The sequence below is a fragment of the Aplosporella prunicola genome, assembly GCF_010093885.1.
Source record: "Aplosporella prunicola CBS 121167 unplaced genomic scaffold K452scaffold_17, whole genome shotgun sequence".
Classification (NCBI taxonomy): domain Eukaryota; kingdom Fungi; phylum Ascomycota; class Dothideomycetes; order Botryosphaeriales; family Aplosporellaceae; genus Aplosporella; species Aplosporella prunicola.
The window spans coordinates 582,100-600,289 of NW_022983545.1; the positions used below are offsets into that span (position 1 = coordinate 582,100).

The 18,190-nt window shown below is 36.4% G+C and overlaps 6 protein-coding genes across 6 annotated transcripts; 4 read left to right on the plus strand and 2 right to left on the minus strand.

Moving 5' to 3' along the window:
- The first annotated feature begins 82 nt into the window (after positions 1 to 82).
- Positions 83 to 1,220, plus strand: K452DRAFT_289071 (uncharacterized protein). Its single transcript, XM_033540767.1, has 2 exons — positions 83 to 364; positions 425 to 1,220. Exons 1-2 carry the CDS (start codon positions 179 to 181, stop codon positions 1,106 to 1,108), a joined length of 870 nt encoding a protein of 289 aa, XP_033396038.1. The 5' UTR covers positions 83 to 178; the 3' UTR covers positions 1,109 to 1,220.
- K452DRAFT_289072 (uncharacterized protein) lies at positions 1,203 to 3,126 on the minus strand. The gene is made up of 3 exons (XM_033540768.1): positions 2,427 to 3,126; positions 2,011 to 2,360; positions 1,203 to 1,960 (listed from the first exon to the last, which is right to left on the minus strand). The coding sequence occupies exons 1-3, from the start codon at positions 2,940 to 2,942 to the stop codon at positions 1,303 to 1,305; spliced, it is 1,524 nt and encodes a 507-aa protein (XP_033396039.1). The 5' UTR covers positions 2,943 to 3,126; the 3' UTR covers positions 1,203 to 1,302.
- A 445-nt stretch (positions 3,127 to 3,571) lies between these two features.
- K452DRAFT_199776 (uncharacterized protein) lies at positions 3,572 to 5,082 on the plus strand (the record flags this gene model as incomplete). The annotated part of the gene is made up of 3 exons (XM_033536013.1): positions 3,572 to 3,716; positions 3,874 to 4,517; positions 4,570 to 5,082. Coding segments are annotated over 3 exons (1,302 nt in total), but the record flags the coding sequence as incomplete, so codon positions are not given.
- On the plus strand, positions 5,032 to 6,571 carry K452DRAFT_230780 (uncharacterized protein; the record flags this gene model as incomplete). Its single annotated transcript, XM_033537114.1, has 2 exons — positions 5,032 to 5,165; positions 5,221 to 6,571. 2 exons carry the CDS (start codon positions 5,032 to 5,034, stop codon positions 6,569 to 6,571), a joined length of 1,485 nt encoding a protein of 494 aa, XP_033396041.1.
- A 71-nt stretch (positions 6,572 to 6,642) lies between these two features.
- K452DRAFT_319832 (uncharacterized protein) lies at positions 6,643 to 8,331 on the minus strand (the record flags this gene model as incomplete). The annotated part of the gene is made up of 4 exons (XM_033544268.1): positions 6,643 to 7,184; positions 7,236 to 7,717; positions 7,775 to 7,834; positions 7,888 to 8,331. 4 exons carry the CDS (start codon positions 8,329 to 8,331, stop codon positions 7,037 to 7,039), a joined length of 1,134 nt encoding a protein of 377 aa, XP_033396042.1. The 3' UTR covers positions 6,643 to 7,036.
- A 1,080-nt stretch (positions 8,332 to 9,411) lies between these two features.
- K452DRAFT_352077 (uncharacterized protein) lies at positions 9,412 to 11,373 on the plus strand (the record flags this gene model as incomplete). Its single annotated transcript, XM_033545757.1, has 10 exons — positions 9,412 to 9,447; positions 9,478 to 9,589; positions 9,636 to 9,832; positions 9,882 to 10,012; positions 10,066 to 10,200; positions 10,263 to 10,493; positions 10,557 to 10,761; positions 10,818 to 10,933; positions 10,992 to 11,216; positions 11,271 to 11,373. The coding sequence occupies 10 exons, from the start codon at positions 9,412 to 9,414 to the stop codon at positions 11,371 to 11,373; spliced, it is 1,491 nt and encodes a 496-aa protein (XP_033396043.1).
- Positions 11,374 to 18,190: the final 6,817 nt, after the last annotated feature.

An 18,190-nucleotide genomic window follows, 5' to 3' on the forward strand; every position in this document is an offset into this window, starting at 1 on the left:
TGCCTCCGGGTCCTGCCCACGTGCCACATACGAAGTACATTCATGCGCCCCAAGCTCCAATGGAGCTTTCATTCACCTCTCACACCATCGCAGCACTCACTGTATGGCAACCGCAACTTGACATGGCTTTTTAGTTTCCGCCTACCGTACCGTCCTTTCTTTTCGACTTCCTACCGCCATGTCTTCCGTCGACCTGCATAGCAAAATCGACCCCGGCTCCGACCTCCACTGCCCTCCACTGTCACCTGGCACGAGGACCGCCCGCTTCGAAATCAAGTCGCAGAAGCCAACCGACTCTGTCAGCGAGATCGGCGATCCAGATACACTTGATACGAAGTATGATAATGCGGAAGGCTTTGTGGTCGTATGGCTTCCTCTCAAAGTATCTAGGCCTTCTGTAACGGGACGCTGATTCGTATTTCAGGACCTCCCCCGAGTTGTAGTAGTCCCAGCACAGCGCAACATTGTAGTAACAATAAGGGAGCCCCCTACTTTTATAATTGACGGTAAGACTGGAAAGACTATTCTCCGCCCGGAATATAGGTCTGTCTCTTCGAGGATGTTCAGCAACCGCACGCAAATGCCAAAGACACGCTTCCCGTCGAACATATCATCGGCTCGGCGTGCGAAATCAGCTAGCTTCAGCGTACCTAATCCACAACTAGCAATTCAACCTACGCGGCCAAACAAACAGAGATTCCCTGTTGAGGATAATCTTCTGTCGCCAACAAGCCTCGAACTCGGCCTACAGGCAGTGGAGCAATGGAACCCACCACTTCTACTAACATCTTCCACTGCCCCACGAATCTCCAGGATGTCAGTCTCACCTCAGGTTGGGGTAGTGCCAACCTCTATCAGTTTGCCTAAGGAGACACCCCTACTTCCTTCTGAGTCGGGTCTTCGCCTCCCTAGCACCGGTCGTTTCAAAATTATATCATTCTCTTCATCCAGGTCTTCACTTACTGAAGATCATACTCGCCACGAGAAGAAACCTGTTGATGCAGCTTCTTCTGCCAAGACAGCAGCATCCTCGCGATACCATACCCCCACAGTTGAAGATGACATATCTTCCATTGACATTCCTCATGTGTACCATACTGGCGACTAGTTCTGCTTCGTGCCGCCTTTCATTAATCTCTGCATTTTTCTCGGGCCCAACATCTGACTGCTTGCCATAGCAGCCTGCACTTAGTAAGTTTACGATATCGGAAGGCGAGAACTGAGTAGAATTGGGAAATTTGCTGCAATGAGCTTTGAGGCAACTATGAAGTACTGGTGAGTTTTACAGTTGTCTTCCACTGTTTATAAGAACCATCTCCAACGAACGTCATTTGTTCCTCCGGACAAGTCGCTCAATCTGACATCCTTAGAAACCGTCTTTACCCCCATTAGACGATCTCTACGTCTGTTGTCCCACAACATCCAGCACCTCAAAAACAATATCAACACCATGCCCATACCCTCGAAGCATGCAGAAGTTACCAGAAACAAGATGTAGCGTGGGGCATCTTGGTTCCGGAAGACCAGACTGGAAACGATACCTCCGGAATTAGCTGCGCCTGTAAGGAAACTCATAACGTAGATTCTTCCATTCTCCGTGTGCATGTTGCTTGCGTGCCAGGAATGGAACAACACTGTGGGTGTCATTGCTCCACCACATAACAAGAAACAGGCAAAGTATGAGAGCGCAATGTGCTCTGTCGGATTCACGCAAATGAGAATGATCCACCCCACAAACGTTATGAGCAGTGAGAGGATGAGATGTCCGCTCCGCTCACGGAAGTGGTCACTGGATCGTGCAATCATAAAGAGTATGACAGCTCCGACCAGGTTTGGCGCTACGGTATATAGGTTTGTCTTGAGCGTCGAGAAGCCCATCATCTGCACTATTTGCGGGAGGAACGATCCGACGGCATTGCCAGAAGTGCCATAGCAAAGCCCTATTACAGCCCAGGCATAACTGCTCTGAAGTTAGATGCGAGAACTCATTTAGTCGAGGAAGAGACAAACATTTGCCAAGACTTAAAGGGTTGCATGCCTTCCCTGAAGTTCCATGCGGAGCCAACAATGGAAGATGAGTCTCTTTTCCCTCGAGTTATACACATGGCCTTTTCTTCTTCTGTCAGCCAGCGGCACGTCCAGGGATCCTCAGGCAAAATAAGAGCAGCAAATGTTGCCACGAGTACAGTCAATCCACCTTCGACGATGAATAGGTATTGCCAGCCGTGCAAGGGACCACCTAGTTGGAAAAGACCGTAAGATATCATTCCGGAAAACGCGCCCGAAATGACGGTAGCTGTGTACCAAATGGCGAATCTGGTAGCCAGTTCGCCTCTGGTATAGAATGTGCTCATGTAAAACTAGAGTGTCATTAGCACAATCATTTTTGTTCAACAAAGATCACTGATATCAAGGGGACAACCTACCATCGAACATGGAGCAAATCCAGCTTCAGCAACACCTAAAAGCAATCGAACTGCCAACATCTGCGCAAAGTTCTTGCACGCAGCGCAGATCATAGCCATGGTTCCCCAAGACACCATGAAGGCGATCAGGAACCACTTTGGTTGATACTTGCGCGTGACAAGGTTGGCCGGCAGGCATAATCCGCAGAATGTCACGGAGAAGACCATGACCAAGACAGAATACTGGTTGCCCTTGAAATCGAGGTCGTCTTCCATACCGTCTGTTTTGGCATTACCCAGGTTGGAGCGGTCGATGCTGTTGAAAAAGTACATCAGAAATATCAGTATCATTACGCTGAAATCGAGCTTCCAGACGAGTTTCCGTTCTTTTTTCGGATCGACCTCTTCGACTTCTCCAACCTCCGAATCAGTGTTGTATTTCGATATTGGGCCAACGTCATTTCTTTGTTTTCTTGGGTCAATTGAGCTTGCTGTGAAAGGGGCTTTCGCTATGCTTGTTTCTGCCTCGAGGCGCATGGTGGGTGCAGATGGCTTTTAACAAAAAACTGCGCGCACTGTTTCCGGAAAGTGGTGTGGAAAAGGTGCGACGCACAAGGAACACTGAAGGGATGCTGGAACAACCAACCCTTAAGTTGAATTGCAAGAGATCGAATTGGTCTCCAGAGGAGATCCCAACTTATGGTGCCTCAGGATACGGGTGTCTATCCTGTGGCACAAAGTGGATAAACAAGATACCATCATGGCTGGCTCCCTTTGGCACTGCATCAATATGCATTCGACGCTAAGTTAGGGGGTTGCTGTCAGTAGTCGATAACGATGTATGCACGCCGATATTAAAAAGGTATAAAGCCAAGGTGGATATAAGAGCACTCGCCGATGCGAACCAGTACGCTGCGTTGCATGTAGTGTAAAAGCACGATAGGCAGATATGGTTGTCGCCGAAGCCTGCTTCGACCTTCCCGAGATGCGCGGATGACGGGGGATCGACATTCAAAAGTGGGCAACACCATTTCTCCGCTTCCGACAACACCATACGGAAAACGACCCGCCCATGGCGTGATCCAAGGCATGACCCATCAATCTATTTATTGAGGTCTTTCGCGCTCAGTCCGGAATACTGGACGGAGGGCACATGAGCCGCAATCATGCAGCCTCCTGGGAATGTTCTCATCGTGGGCTGCGGTGTTTTTGGCCTTTCAACCTGTCTATCCTTGTCGAAGAGGTACCCGAACTCCAAGATCACCCTCGTAGACAGATTTGAGCCACCTGTTCCAGATGGCACATCTGTTGGTGAGTAATCCCAATGACTCAGCAGAGATTCCATCAATGTGTGGGGAACTCGATTATCGAGATACCTCTAGACCTCTCCAGCAGGGTCATAGACTTCTTCGATTGAAATGCATTCTTCTTTCCGGATGACAATTTTTCAACTGACCACGAATCTCAGATACAACAAGGGTTATCCGCGCCGATTACCATGATTCTGTCTATTCAGAGTTAGCTCTCGAATCACAAAAACTCATTCAAAAAGACCCCGAACTGAACCGGTACTACTACCGGAGCGGAATGATTTATGCGCATGCCGGTTCAGGTCGCTATGGATCCGAGATCTGGGAAAAGGAATACTCAGCCGCGAAGTTGTTGCAGGAAAAGCGCCTTCAAGCTGGCGAGTTCTTCAACGAATACATCAAGTACCTCTCCTCCCATAACGCGCTTTTCACGCGTGTCAACGGAGATGGGCAACGCTCCAGTGCTCTTGAGAGAAATATGTGGAACGAAGGCTACCTCAACGAAGATGTCGCTTTTGTCAATGCCGAAGAATGCTTGAGAGCTTTTTACAACAAATGCAAACGACAACCGAACACAACCTTTTGCTTCGCTTCAGTAAGAAGACTGGTCGTGGAAAATGGAGCTGCCAAAGGAATTTTGCTCGAAAACGGTAACAAACTAGTTGCCGACCTCGTAATCCTAGCCACCGGTGCATGGTCAAATACGCTGCTTGACTTAAGATCCCAAATCACGGCAACCGGACATGAAGTGGCATGGCTAAAACTCACTCCGGAGATGGAAAAAAGATATAAAAACATGCCGGTAAATGGGCTCAATGTCACACGTATGGATCGGTGGTTGACATTGGATGCAGATTACGACGAATTTTACCACAGGGTTCAATATTTTTCCACCACTCAATGGGGAGCTGAAATGTCTGAGGCGTAGTCCCGGATATATCAACACCAGGACGGTGATGGATCCAGTATCTGATAAAACCTACGAGACATCATGCCCACCGGAATTACCAAGTGCTATCCCCGCAGATGCGCAGCAGGCACTACGCGCCAATCTTGCGGAAATGATCCCTCCGTTAGCATCCCAGCCTTTCTCAAAGACCAAACTTTGTTGGTTTACCAACACTCCAACGTCCGATTTCCTGGTTGATAGACACCCGGAGATTGCCAACCTAGTGATTGTGACCGGCGGTTCAGCACATGGATGGAAGTTTCTGATGGTCCTAGGAGAGAAAGTTACGGATCTGTTGGAAGGAAAGCTAGCTTCCGAACTTCAGCAGAGATGGAAGTTCAAGTTTCCTCGAGACATTGGACAAAATATGGAAGGTGCACCTAGAGCTCAAGGGGTCCGCCAGGAACTGAAATACTGCAAGCCGATTGCAGTAATTGGCGCTGGAGTCTTCGGTTTGACAAGTGCACTTCATCTGGCCAAGGCAGGATATAAAGACGTAACGTAAGAGTTTCCCGTCATACTTAAAACATCAAAGCCAAACTGCTAACTAGCAAAGGATATTCGATTACCAAGAATACGATAAGAATGGCTATTCCGTTCGTGAGGGTTGCGACGCCGCCAGTGCTGATGAAAACAAGATCCTCCGCGCATCGTACGGAGAGAGAAAAATGTACCAGGACCTTGCTTTCCAAGCAATGGAGGTTTGGCAAGAGTGGAACGAACAAGTTAAAACCTCAGTCATTCTCCCGTCTCATGTATCCAACACCGATCAGCTCTGGGTTAATTCTGGTTTCCTAAGGCTCAGTGACAACGGCCTTGATGAGCATGAACATATCACACAGGAGAACTTTCCAGCGGAAATCCGGCATACCCAGTACCGTATTACCGATCCTCAGCGTGTTGCAGATGCTGCCAAAAATGGAATCCCTGTCACTAAATTCGATCCTTTTGACCGTCGAGCTCGCGAGCTCTCAACCGATGGCATGTTCGATGGCACTGGTGGCTACATACTTGCCAGTAAAGCCTGTAGCTGGGCACTTCATCTTTGCAAACAGCATGGGGTAAAACTACGTCTCGGGCCTTCATATCGGTTTACCACCTGCAATTACTCTTGTTCTGGATCAGTTACAGGTGTCACTACTGCTGATGGGACTCTCCATCCCGCCTCACTTGTCATTGTTGCCTGCGGTGGCTGGACGCCTTCACTTGTCCCTGAATCAGACACTATAATCGAGGCTACTGCTGGCAGTGTATTGACTGTACGACTTCCCAAGAATCGCGAGGACCTGTGGAAGAAGTTTGATCCCGAAAATTTTCCCGTCTGGTCCTGGAAGATGTCATCATACACCAAAGATGTAAATCGCACTTCTGTCGGTGGACTCTATGGCTTCCCTCGTACACCAGATGGAATAGTGAAATTCGGATTCCGCGGTGCAAAATGGACAAACTACACACATGTCCGCTCAGGTGATGGACGTCTTGTCAGCTATCCAAAGACAGGCGAGCAGGAGGTTCCCGAACCTGCCATGGAGGTCGTGCAAAAGTTCTGTGAAGTGAATCTACCAGAGCTGGTGCAACTTCCTGTCGAAAAAGGACGGATGTGCTGGTACACGGATAGCACTGACAACGAGTTCCTGATCGACTTCGTACCAGACAGAAAGGGGTTGATGGTTGCAACCGGAGGCTCGGGCCATGGCTTCAAATTTTTGCCAGTGCTGGGAACGAAAGTGGTGGACATCATAGAAGGAAAGAACACTGAGTTCACCAGGGCCTTCTCCTGGAGGCAAAGACCAGCTGCTGGTAGTGCTAACGGGCTTGAAGAAGGGCCTGAAGGATGGAGAACGCTCGACAAACAAAAGATGACTAGCCAGTGGAAGGCGAAGTTACGAACTAATCACTCGCCCTAAAAAAGCTCTCTTTGAGACCTTGGTCAGAGCTCTAAGACTTCACACTTAGACAAACATTTTCGAACTTACATGCCATCATATGTTGCTTCCACAATCAAGCCCCTGCGTTGTAAGGCAGTACTTTAGGTCGCTCATCACTCCAGGTGCGTTTCAAGTAATCCCTAAATACTGTACGACTGTCGACTTGTAAACGTCGGATTATTATCATTCTCGTACCAGTGCGTAACACAGTACTAACACGATCATCGCAAAGCAACCAAGTATGTACAGTTTGACGGTAGGAGACGTTACCCCAAGATGACTTCGATATAAGAATATTGTAAACCTCCTTGGCAAAATCATATTGTTTACTGACGTGTACGATAGTCATGTTTTCTAGGACTAAATCAATCTTCGATTAATCTTTATTGCCCAAAACGTTTAATAGCTGTACCAGATTTTCCCCCATTCAGTTTTGTACTTCAGTCATTCATCGGGCCCCACCAATCCAAGCGCTTGCCGCCGAGTTGGAGCCTCTGGGTCGAAGTATGGTTTCTCAGCCAGGGCAGTCACTCTCGTACCGTGACGAGGCTCCTTGTTTGCATAATCCCAACTAGCGTTATGGATCGTAATCCTATGACAGAGTTAGCCTACAAAACTGCTAGCAGTATCTCAAACAACTAACCTGTTATCCCAAAGGGCTGATGTCCTGGGAGTCCACTTGAATCGCAGTTGGATATCGACATTCTTCTCATACACATCATAGAGGTAATTGAGGATCACATCACTCTCCGCTTTATCGAAGCCAACTATACGCACTGTCATCGCGCGGTTGACCCAGAGTGCCTTCCAGCCTGTTGCTGGATGGACACGGACTATAGGATGCTCTCGCTCGACGTACTTAGGCCCTTGTTCAGGGCTCTGACGGTCCAGGTAAGGATGTGCTGAACGGTAAATAGCTGTCTTGCCATCAATCAACTTGCGAAAAGAGGGAGACAGCTTCTCATAGGCAGCATAACCGCTTGCCCAAAGTGTATCTCCACCTGTTGAGGGGACCGTATCATTGTGAAGATGGGTTACTCCAGCAGGCTGCCGTTCGTGCACGAGATCGGAGTGCCAACGTGATGCACCGCCAGGGTTGCGAAAATTGGCTGGACGTTCAGTCGCCTTTCAGTCGGAAGTTAGTTCTGCTGTCACTAGCACGATATTATATTGTGCACTTACTTGCAATTCAGGCCAAATTACTGAGACACCGGGCACTCCAGGTACTTGAGGAACTTGAGGCTTTATTCGGTTAGCCTTCGTTGGGGTTCATTTGCATGTGTAAGTTCACTTACGTGGATTTCAATTTCACCAAACCATTCGCCTAGTTCTTTTTGCTGTTGGGGAGTGATGTCCTGGTCCCTGAAAAAGACTACACTACGCTCTGCAATCAAAAGCCCGAGCTCATCCCTTTGTCCAGAGGTCAAGTCTTTCAACTGGAGCCCCACGATTTCCGTTCCGATGTGGGCGGTGAGATCAACAACTTTTTCAGCTGCAGAAAACAACGATTTCTTCTCCTTGTCTGCGCGCGCGCCGGGGTCCTGGTGAGGTCGGTCGTAGTTACGGATGTTGTAGACATCATCGAGATAAAGTGGCTTTGCTGGGCGATAAGGGTAGCCGTTCGACAGATCGATTCCTGCCTTCTCCAGCCGCTTCCGGGCAGGCTCTGGAAGCCCCAAGGTGTCTTTTGGGGGTTGTATGACATCTTTGATAGAGGGGTGGATAGCGATTGGGGCCATGATGGCTACTCTTGGAGATGGCAAGTTCTGCGCCTGAAGCCACCTCTTCAACGTAAGACATTCCCTCAGGCTTTATACAGGATGTTACCCGCTCGGATATAGTGGAGCTGGCCAATGGATAGAGGGCAACATCACACTAAATCAACCCTCCATGACGCATTGCTTCGACGCGGTACAAGGGGCGGCATACTAGAAATTGTTGGAGACAGCCGATCGACGTATGGCGCCATCTCCGCTCACCTTTACGACATACGTCTAAAGAGGAGGAAATGCATGATACCCCTCAGCTGTGAGCCAATGACCTTCCCAACATATGTGTTGGTTTTTTGGACCCTCCATGTTTCGATGTTGCAATGGAGGTTCTGTCGGGCAAGCTCCGGCATGGGCATTGTGACGAAGACCCGACGCGAAACATCCACTCACCCACTCCTCCTCTTATCATTCCCCGCATCTACCCAACACTCAATGTCACGAAATGGCATGCTAGCTCGCACGCCATCCATACTGCTGTATTCATCAATCGTGTCGATTCCTCGGAAAATTCACAACCCCGGGTCAATGCCCGCTTGCAATAACGGGCGAGATGACTGTCAAGTTGGCCTAAAGATACCAACCGATCTCTATATTCACATCAGCTTTGTGGCTGTGCAGTCAAAAACGTAGGGTGGTATGGTTAATCAACATCGTTGTGCAGGCCTCGTGATTGGTATGATCTTAGGCCAATCTTTCAAGCATTTCCTTGGTCGTACCTTTCGATTTACTGTGCCGGAAGTCTGGTAAGTCCAGGCTTGATTTTACTTGATTGGGATTTAAGCACGCCATATGTTGAGCCAATTCGTGCACATCTACAGTGTGGGGTGCGGTATGATGTCCGGCAGTCTATATCGCTTGTCTGTACATACGAACTGAACAAGCGAACACTAAATATCTCACTGAGTATCTTCAAACCTTGCTTATGTGCATCTATTCCCCTCAGATTTTCTTCCTCTTCTTGGCTGTGGTCCCCTCAGAGAAGTTTCCTTTTTATTCACAATCTTCTCGTCCAACCTGAGTTCACTGAGCAATTTCAAGGCCTTCCCGATGACTGAAACAACAGAACAAAATCGGGAAAACGCAGTGCGTAAGAGTACTGAAAACAATTCAAAGGGTGTCCAATATGATTGGAGAGGTGCCATCTGGGATTCTTTGAACAAGTCTCCGGAAGAGCGTAGGTTTCTGTTCAAGCTTGATACAGCGCTTTTGACGTTCGCAACACTAGGTAAGTTGGAAGACACTCCAAGATGCTATCATCTAACATGCCTTAGGCTATTTTATCAAAAACCTAGATCAGTCGAACATCAACAGCGCCTTCGTTTCCGGTATGAAAGAAGATCTTGGTCTATATGGAGAACAACTGAACATCATGCAAACATGCTGGACTGTTGGCTATGTTGTGGGACAGCTGCCCAGTAACATTGTCTTGACTAAGTTCCGTCCGTCAAGATGGATTCCTCTCATGGAAGTAAGTCATAAGGAAGTGCATTTTCTGCAATCTATTGATAATTTCCTAGGTGATTTGGACAGTCCTTACGTTCGCCTTGTCCCGCTGCAATACTGCAAAACAGATTTACATTCTCCGCTTTTTCATTGGCCTCGCAGAGAGTACTTTCTACCCCGGCATGCAATACATCATCGGTAGTTGGTAAGTTCATATGTGAGCATCACCTGTAAGGTCGAGCTAAACCAGGACTCTAGGTACAGAAAAGATGAGCTTGCGAAACGCTCGTGCATATTTCATACCAGCAGTAGCATTGCAAGCATGTTTTCTGGTTATCTGATGGCTGCAGTGTACAGGTTGGATGGGCGAGGAGGTTTCAAAGGCTGGCAATGGTACGTCGAATCTTGATGTCAACAAATATTGTCGAATATCACTCACTGGCTAAACCACATAGGCTATTCATCGTCGATGGCATAATTTCACTTCCAATCGCCCTGGCTGGATTTATCGTACTTCCGGACGTCCCCGAGATCAGCAAACCTTTTTATTTGAAAACGGAGGAGGTGGTCTTCGCCCAAAAGCGGATGGAGCTCGAAGGGCGAAAACAAAGACAGCCCTATACTCGGGCCAAAATCAGGAAGATATTCACTTCTTGGCACATTTATGTTCTGACGCTGCTATACATGTAAGTCAAAACGATGTGCTGCCATACCCAATGAACCCGAAATCGGCTGACAACTCTGGAAAGTTTTTTCAACAATGGCAACATGTCTGCAGCGCCAGTCTTTGCTCAGTTCTTGAAGCTGAACAAGGAACACAAGTATAGTGTTGCACAAATCAACGCGTACCCCACAACAACTTATGCCGTTACTGTCCTTGTGACACTTATTTACGCTTGGTCATCGGATACTGTGCTTAGGGGTGCACGTTGGCCTCCAATGATCTTCGCAGGCGTAAGTCCGCGGCTCTTTCCCCCTTATATTGATCACACATCTTACTTGGTTGATAGCTCTGGAACATTGTCGTTTATACGTCTCTTGCTGTTTGGGATATTGACGAAACCTGGCATTGGGCCTGTTATATTCTAGGAGGACTTTCCGGTGGCCTTTCTGGTCTTTGTATGTCGTAAGTCTGCCTTGCTCGCAAGTACACAGTGTCAAATTTACTAACAATGTATGTCAAGATGGGCCCATGAGATCTGCGCTGGAGACAACGAGGAACGCGCCATTGTGATTGGCAGCATGAATCAAATGGCGTACGTCGTACAAGCTTGGCTGCCACTACTTGTCTGGAAACAGACGGATGCTCCAGAATATCGCAAGGGCTTTATAACGGTTACTTGTATCTCGTTTCTTTTGGTTGTTACTGCTATAGTAACGCGGGTGTTGCACCAAAGAGAGTTGGAGAGGTATATTAAAATCCCTATATTAGATTGAAGAGAATATACTAACCATTGTCTTAGCAGCAAACATGATACGGAGTCAACAATCGGAGAAATTATACCGGAAAACCAGTCATCGGGAGTTATCAATGTACAGGGAAAGTCGGATAGCACTGTATTTTAGAATGTACCTAGTAAATACTAGCTAGTATAGTCGCCTAGCAGCGACGCTAAACGCGTAGCCCCTAGTATTTATATTAGCCAGTACCTCTCAGTCCTTAGTAAGAGAGGACTATAAGCAATAACGTCCCTTACTACGAAACGAGATTAACCGTAATGCGAGATAGTTAATTAGCTCGTAGATATATTTTAATAGGTCCCCTATATAGATACCTTTACCTAGCTAGCAGTAAAGCTATTTTCTATATTATACATATTAGAGTAGTTAATTAATTTTAAAATATACTATATATTGGTATTTTTAAAATATATATACTTTAAAATATCTATTTCCATAGTAAAGAGATATAAATTTAATTTTTTTTTAAAAAAAAACTATTATAGATAATAAATAAATAAAAACTATTTTAAACCTATTATATAGATTAGACTATTTTAAAATAGTATATATAGTCTTTTTCTAAATAATTTTACTATATAGTTAATTTTATTTTATAGGTAGATTTTTTTAGTTTCTTCTCTAGAATAAGTAAGATTTAATTACTAAGATAAATATTTATAAAAAAGTAGTAAGACTTTAGAAAGTTATATACTTAAATTAAAAGAAAAACTACGGTAAAGAATAGTATAGTATATATATAATAACATAGATAGACTCTATATTATTTTTTAATTTTTTATAGTATATTATTCTTCTCTGGGAAATATAGTTCGCTCTTATTTTTAAAAAAAAATATTTTATTTTATTTTTATATATATTCTTTTTTTACTTTCTTTTAATAAATATATATAGTTTTTTTAAAGCCTATATATCGCTTTTCTTTAAAAATATATATTTCGCTTTTTTCTTAATTTTCTTTTTTTTTAAAAGAATATATTTAACTTTTTTTTAAGAATAAAATCTCCTTTTTTCTTAGAGAATATATTTCGCTTTTTTAAAGATAAATTCTTCTTATTTTTTTAAAGAATATATTTTAAGAGTATATTTTACTTTTTTTTAAGAAATATATCTAACCCTAAGTAAAGGGGGGATTATATTTTAAAGAAAAAGAATATATTTTTTTATAAAAAAAAAGTACGGCTATTTACTAGGATATATATATTTTTTTAAGTATCTTCTAAGGTATATATATTATTTTTATAGCTATTTACTAAGATATATATTTTTTTCGTAAAATTTCTAAGATATATATAGTATTTCTAAGATATGTATATCGAAAAAGTCTCTCTAAGATATATATATTTTTATATATTTCGCTTATAAACAAATATATTATAGTATATTATAAAAAATATATATATCTTAGAGAGGCTTTTTCGATATACATATCTTAGAAATACTATATAAATCTTAAAACTATATAAAAATAATTATATATCTTAGTAAATAGCTAAAAAAAAAAAGAAAAATATACTCTTATAAAAGAAGTTTTTTTTTAAATATATATATATATATATATATATGTTCTAAAAAGAGAGAAATATATATAAAAAAAATTAAAATTTATTCTTCTTTTTTTAAAAAGTATATTAAAAAAAGAATCTATTTTTTAATAGAAAGAAGAGTATATTCTAGAAAAAGTAAAATATATTATTTAAGAAATAACTCTAAGATATATATATTTTTTTTATAATAAATTACTATATATAAACCTTAGAAAATACTCGAAATATATATATAACTTTATAAATAGCTATTTAGTTTTCTTTAAATATATGTATATATATTCTTCTTCTTATTAACGTATATTCTTCTCTTTAAATACTATATATTTTCTTTAGAAAAAATATTTTTTTAGAAAGAGAAATGGGTCTTTTTTAGTAAAAAATTAGAATATATTTTAGAAAATAATAAATATATTTTTTTAAAAATTATCTCTAAAATATATAATTTTTATAATAAACTACTATATATATATAGTAAGTATTTATAAGATATATAAATAATTTCTACTTAATATAATATTAATAAAAAATTCTTTTAAATTTAAATAATTCATATACTTTATTTTATTTTACTTTTAGATAAAATAAATAAATATCTGAATTTACAAGCTATTATATATAGCTATTTACTAAGATATATACTCGTTTAGAATATTTTTTAAGGAAATAAATATAATTTTTTTAAGAATATATTTATTTTCTTAAGGATATATTTTTTAAGAATATATTTATTTTCTTAAGGATATATTTTTTAAGAATATATTTCGCCTATTTTAAGGATTTTTTTTATTTTTTTATGAAGAATATATTCGCATTTTTTCTTAAAAAAAATAGTATTAGTATTTCGCTTTTTTAAAGATTACGTTATTAATAAAAAGCGAAATCTACTCTTTAAAAAAAAGCAAAATATATTTATAAAAAATTTTAGATGTTCCTAAGAAAAATAATTTTTCAGAAACATATATTTTTAAAATTTATTTCTAAGATACATATAATTTTTAATTTTATTTCTAGGATTTATTTTTGTAATATACTATAATATATCGAAATATATAGAAATATTTTAAAAAATTATCTCTTAGAGAGACTTTTTTAGTATATATATCTTAGAAATTATATGATAAAAAATATATATCGTAGTAAATAGCCGTATAATTTATTTTTCTAAAAATATTTTTTTCTTCTAAAATATACTTAGGTTTTTCTAAAATAAACTTAGTTTTTTAAGACATATATATATACTACTGAAGCCTCTTATAATTAAGTATATTTAGCTTTTTTTTTTAAAAAAAAAAAGTAAAATACTTACTTAGCTTTCTCGAGAGTATATTTTTAATTCTATAAGATAATATTAGCTTTTTTATTATAGAAAAATATATTTTACTATATACTAAATTTCTATAAAAAGTTAAATATACTTTAGAAATTATAGTTTATTTTATAAAAGAATAACGGCTATTTACCGAGGTATATATATTTTTTATATAATTTCTAAGATATATATAGTATTCCTAAGATATATAAATATGTTTATTATAGAGTTTTACGCTATATATATCGAGTATTTTATTACGAGAATTTTATATCTTTGAAATTAAATTCGAAAATAAATATATCTTAGTGATAATATTAAAAAAATTATATATCTTAGAGATATTATTTTTAAAATTTTTTTTCTTAACAACTCGAATATATTCTTTAGAAAAATCGAATATATTCTTAAAAAACCAAAAATTAGAAAAAACTAATAAGTATTAAGATTGTTTTTAGCTTTTATTAAGAGTATATTTCGATTTTTTAAGAATAAATTTAAGAATTTTTTAGAATTTCTTAATAATACATTTTAATTTTTTTCCTTTTTTCTTTAGAATATATTCGCTTTTTAAAGAGTATATATATTTAAAGAAATATATTTAATTTTTTTTCCTAATATATTCGATTTTTTTAGTATATACTATTTATCTTTTTAATAATATTTTTTTTTTAAAAACAATATTACTAAGATAGAAACTTATCTCTAAAAAGCGTGTATCTTAGATATCTATTCGAGAAAATATATATATCTTAGAAATTAGTTCGAAATAATTATATAAGATATATATATATTTCGATTTTTTTTTCTAAGATACACATATTTTTTATAATATACTATAATATATTTTTATTTACAAGCGAAATATATAAAGATATATATCTCTGAGAGAGACTTTTTCGATATATATATCTTAGAAATAATATAAATCTTAGAAATTTTATAAAAAAAAATATATATCTCAGTAAATAGCTGAAAGAATAAATCAACGAATATTTACTAAGATATATATATATATATATATATATCTTAGAATCTTCCGTAATATATATAATATATTATTATAAAAAATATATATCTTAGGAATAAAAATTTATAAAAAAATATATCTTAGAACTTTTTTTTAATTTTTTTTTTTACGAATATATTTCGCTTTTATTTTTATAAAAAAAATAAATACTCTTTTTTAAGAGTATTTTTACTTTTTTTAACACTATATTTCGCTTCTTTTTTTTTTGAAATAACATATTTCGCTTTTTTTTAATTCAAAAAAAATATATACACTTCTTAAAATAAAAGAATACGATCTTTTTTTTTTAAAAAAAAAGCGAAATATATTCTTTTTTCTTTTTAAAAAAAGAAGATTATACCCTTTAAAAATAAACGTAAAATATATATAAGTAAAATATATTTATAAAAAAAATAAATATATTCTTAAAAAAAGATATTCTAAAAAAATAACTTCTAAGATATGTATATTTCTACGGCTATTTACTAAGATACAAATTTTTTATCGTATAATTTCTGAGATATATATAATATTTCTAAGATACACATATCGAAAAAGTCTCTCTAAGGTATACACTTTTTTTTATATATTTCGCTTGTAAATAAATATATAATAGTATATTACGAAAACATTTATATCTCAGAAAAAAATTAAAAAATATATGTATCTTAGAAATTTGGCGAAAAAGCGTATATCTCAGAAATATATTTGAGAAATATATGTATCTTAGAAATTAGTTCGAAAAAAATTGTGTATCTCAGTAATATTTTTTTTTAAAAAAAATACAGTGCTACAAATAATAAATATACTCTTGAAACCGAATATATTCTAAAGAAAAATTAAATATACTCTTAAAAAATTCTAATATATTCTTAAAAAAAATCGAGTATATTCTTAAAAAAAAATTACATTCTTAAAAAAGCAAATATACTCTTAAAAAAGCGAAAATATACTCTTTAAAAAAAATTAGAATTTATTAAGAGTATATTTCGATTTTTTTTGAGATACACATATTTTCGAATTCATTTTCTGAAATACACATGTTTTTTTAAATACATTTCTGAGATACACATTTTTGGTAATAAAATACTGTGTATATAGCGCAAAACTCTGAGATAAACATATTTGTGTATCTCAGAAATACTATGTGTATCTCGGAAATTTTGCGGAAAAAATGTGTATCTCGGTAAATAGCCGTACTGAGATATTTTTCCTTAAATATTTCTAAAATATATATACTATAGCTATTTACTAAGAGATATAATTTTTTCGTATATTTTCTAAGATATATATAATATTCCTAAGCTATATTTATCAAAAAACTCTCTCTATAATATATATATATATATTAATTATTTCTACATATTTCGATATATTATAATATATTATAAAATTATATATCTTCGAAATAAAATCGGAAAATATTCTTAAAAAAATTCTTAAAAATAAATAGATTCTTAAAAACGAATATATATAGTCTTAAAAAATAATTATATATAGTCTTAAAAATAAATATATATAGTCTTAAAAAATAAATATATTCTTAAATAAATATATTCTTAAAAAAATAAATAAATATATTCTTTAAAAAAAATAAAGTATACTTACGAAAACTCGAATATATTCTTTAATAAAAATTAAAATATATTCTTTAAAAATTAAAATATACTACTAATATATTAGAATTATAATATTATTATCTCATTTAATTAATTTTTAAATTTTATAACTTATAACTATACGTAAATATTTAGTTTAATTAGGATCCTTATTCTAAAGCTTAAAATTATATAATTAATTCTACAGTTTAATTAGAATTTAAATTCTAAAACTTAAAACTAGATACCTAATGTTTAGTATAATTAGATAGGCGCCTAATATTAGGCTATTAATACTAGAAATTTTTCTTCTTTTTTTATTTAAAAAATTAGCTATAGAGCTATTTTCAATTAGAACTAAGTTTTTAACTATAGAAGAGGTAAGAAAATAGGCCTTATTCTATATTAACTAGTAATAAGAATTATAGAAAATAAAATATAGTAATTCGAAAACACTATACTATATTTACTATAATCTAGTAGTAAATGGCTATCTTTCTAAGATACATATCTTAAAAAAGAAAGATATATTTTTATTTTTAACTTTTTTTTTTAAAAAAAAAAGAAAATATACTCTTTTTTTTAAGAAACATTTCTCTAATTTTCGCTTTTTTTTTAGAAAAAAATTATACTAATATTTATTACACCTTTTTATTATTAAATGGCTTATAAATTTTATATACCCTTAATATACATACGAAAATTAGAGATATTTAAATTTAACTAAGTCTCTTACTTCTTATAGCTAGAAATTTATTATAGATAACCTAGTAATTCGCCTAGTATAAATTTAATTATATAAGCGAATTTTATATAGAAAAAAGGTTCTATATTAGGTAGCTTAGAGAGCTAAAGATTCTATTTCTTTAAATGTTTTAAGCGACTAAAAAGAAATAGTCTTAAAAATTTAGGCATTTTTTTTTTATTAAAAGTATATTTCATTTAAATATGCTAACTATTATTATATAGCCTTTTTTTTAAAAAAAAAAACTCGAAGAACTATAAGGAAAAGGAGAAGGCCCTACTAAATTTAAAAGAAATTTAGAAATAAAAGAATTTTAGTAAGTTAATTTTTTTAAAAAATATATATATATTAAAAAATATATATTAAAAAAAAAGCGAAAATAAGAGTATAATCTCTTTAAAAAAAAAAGAAGAAATAGAAGTATATTTTCTTTTTTTTTAAAAAAAAAAAAAACTAATATATCTAATAAATAGGTATATTTTTTTTTCTCTAGACGTATTTTTAGAGGTAGCTATAATAAATTTACGCGAGTAGATTTTATTAATACTACCTATATAAGAAATTAACTAGAAAACGCGCTTTAGTATTTTTACTAGTAATAATACTCGATTCTAATAATAATAATATTCTACGGCTATTTACTAAGATATATAGTTTTTTTCCCTATATTTTCTAAGATGTAAATATTATTTCTAAGATATATATATCGAA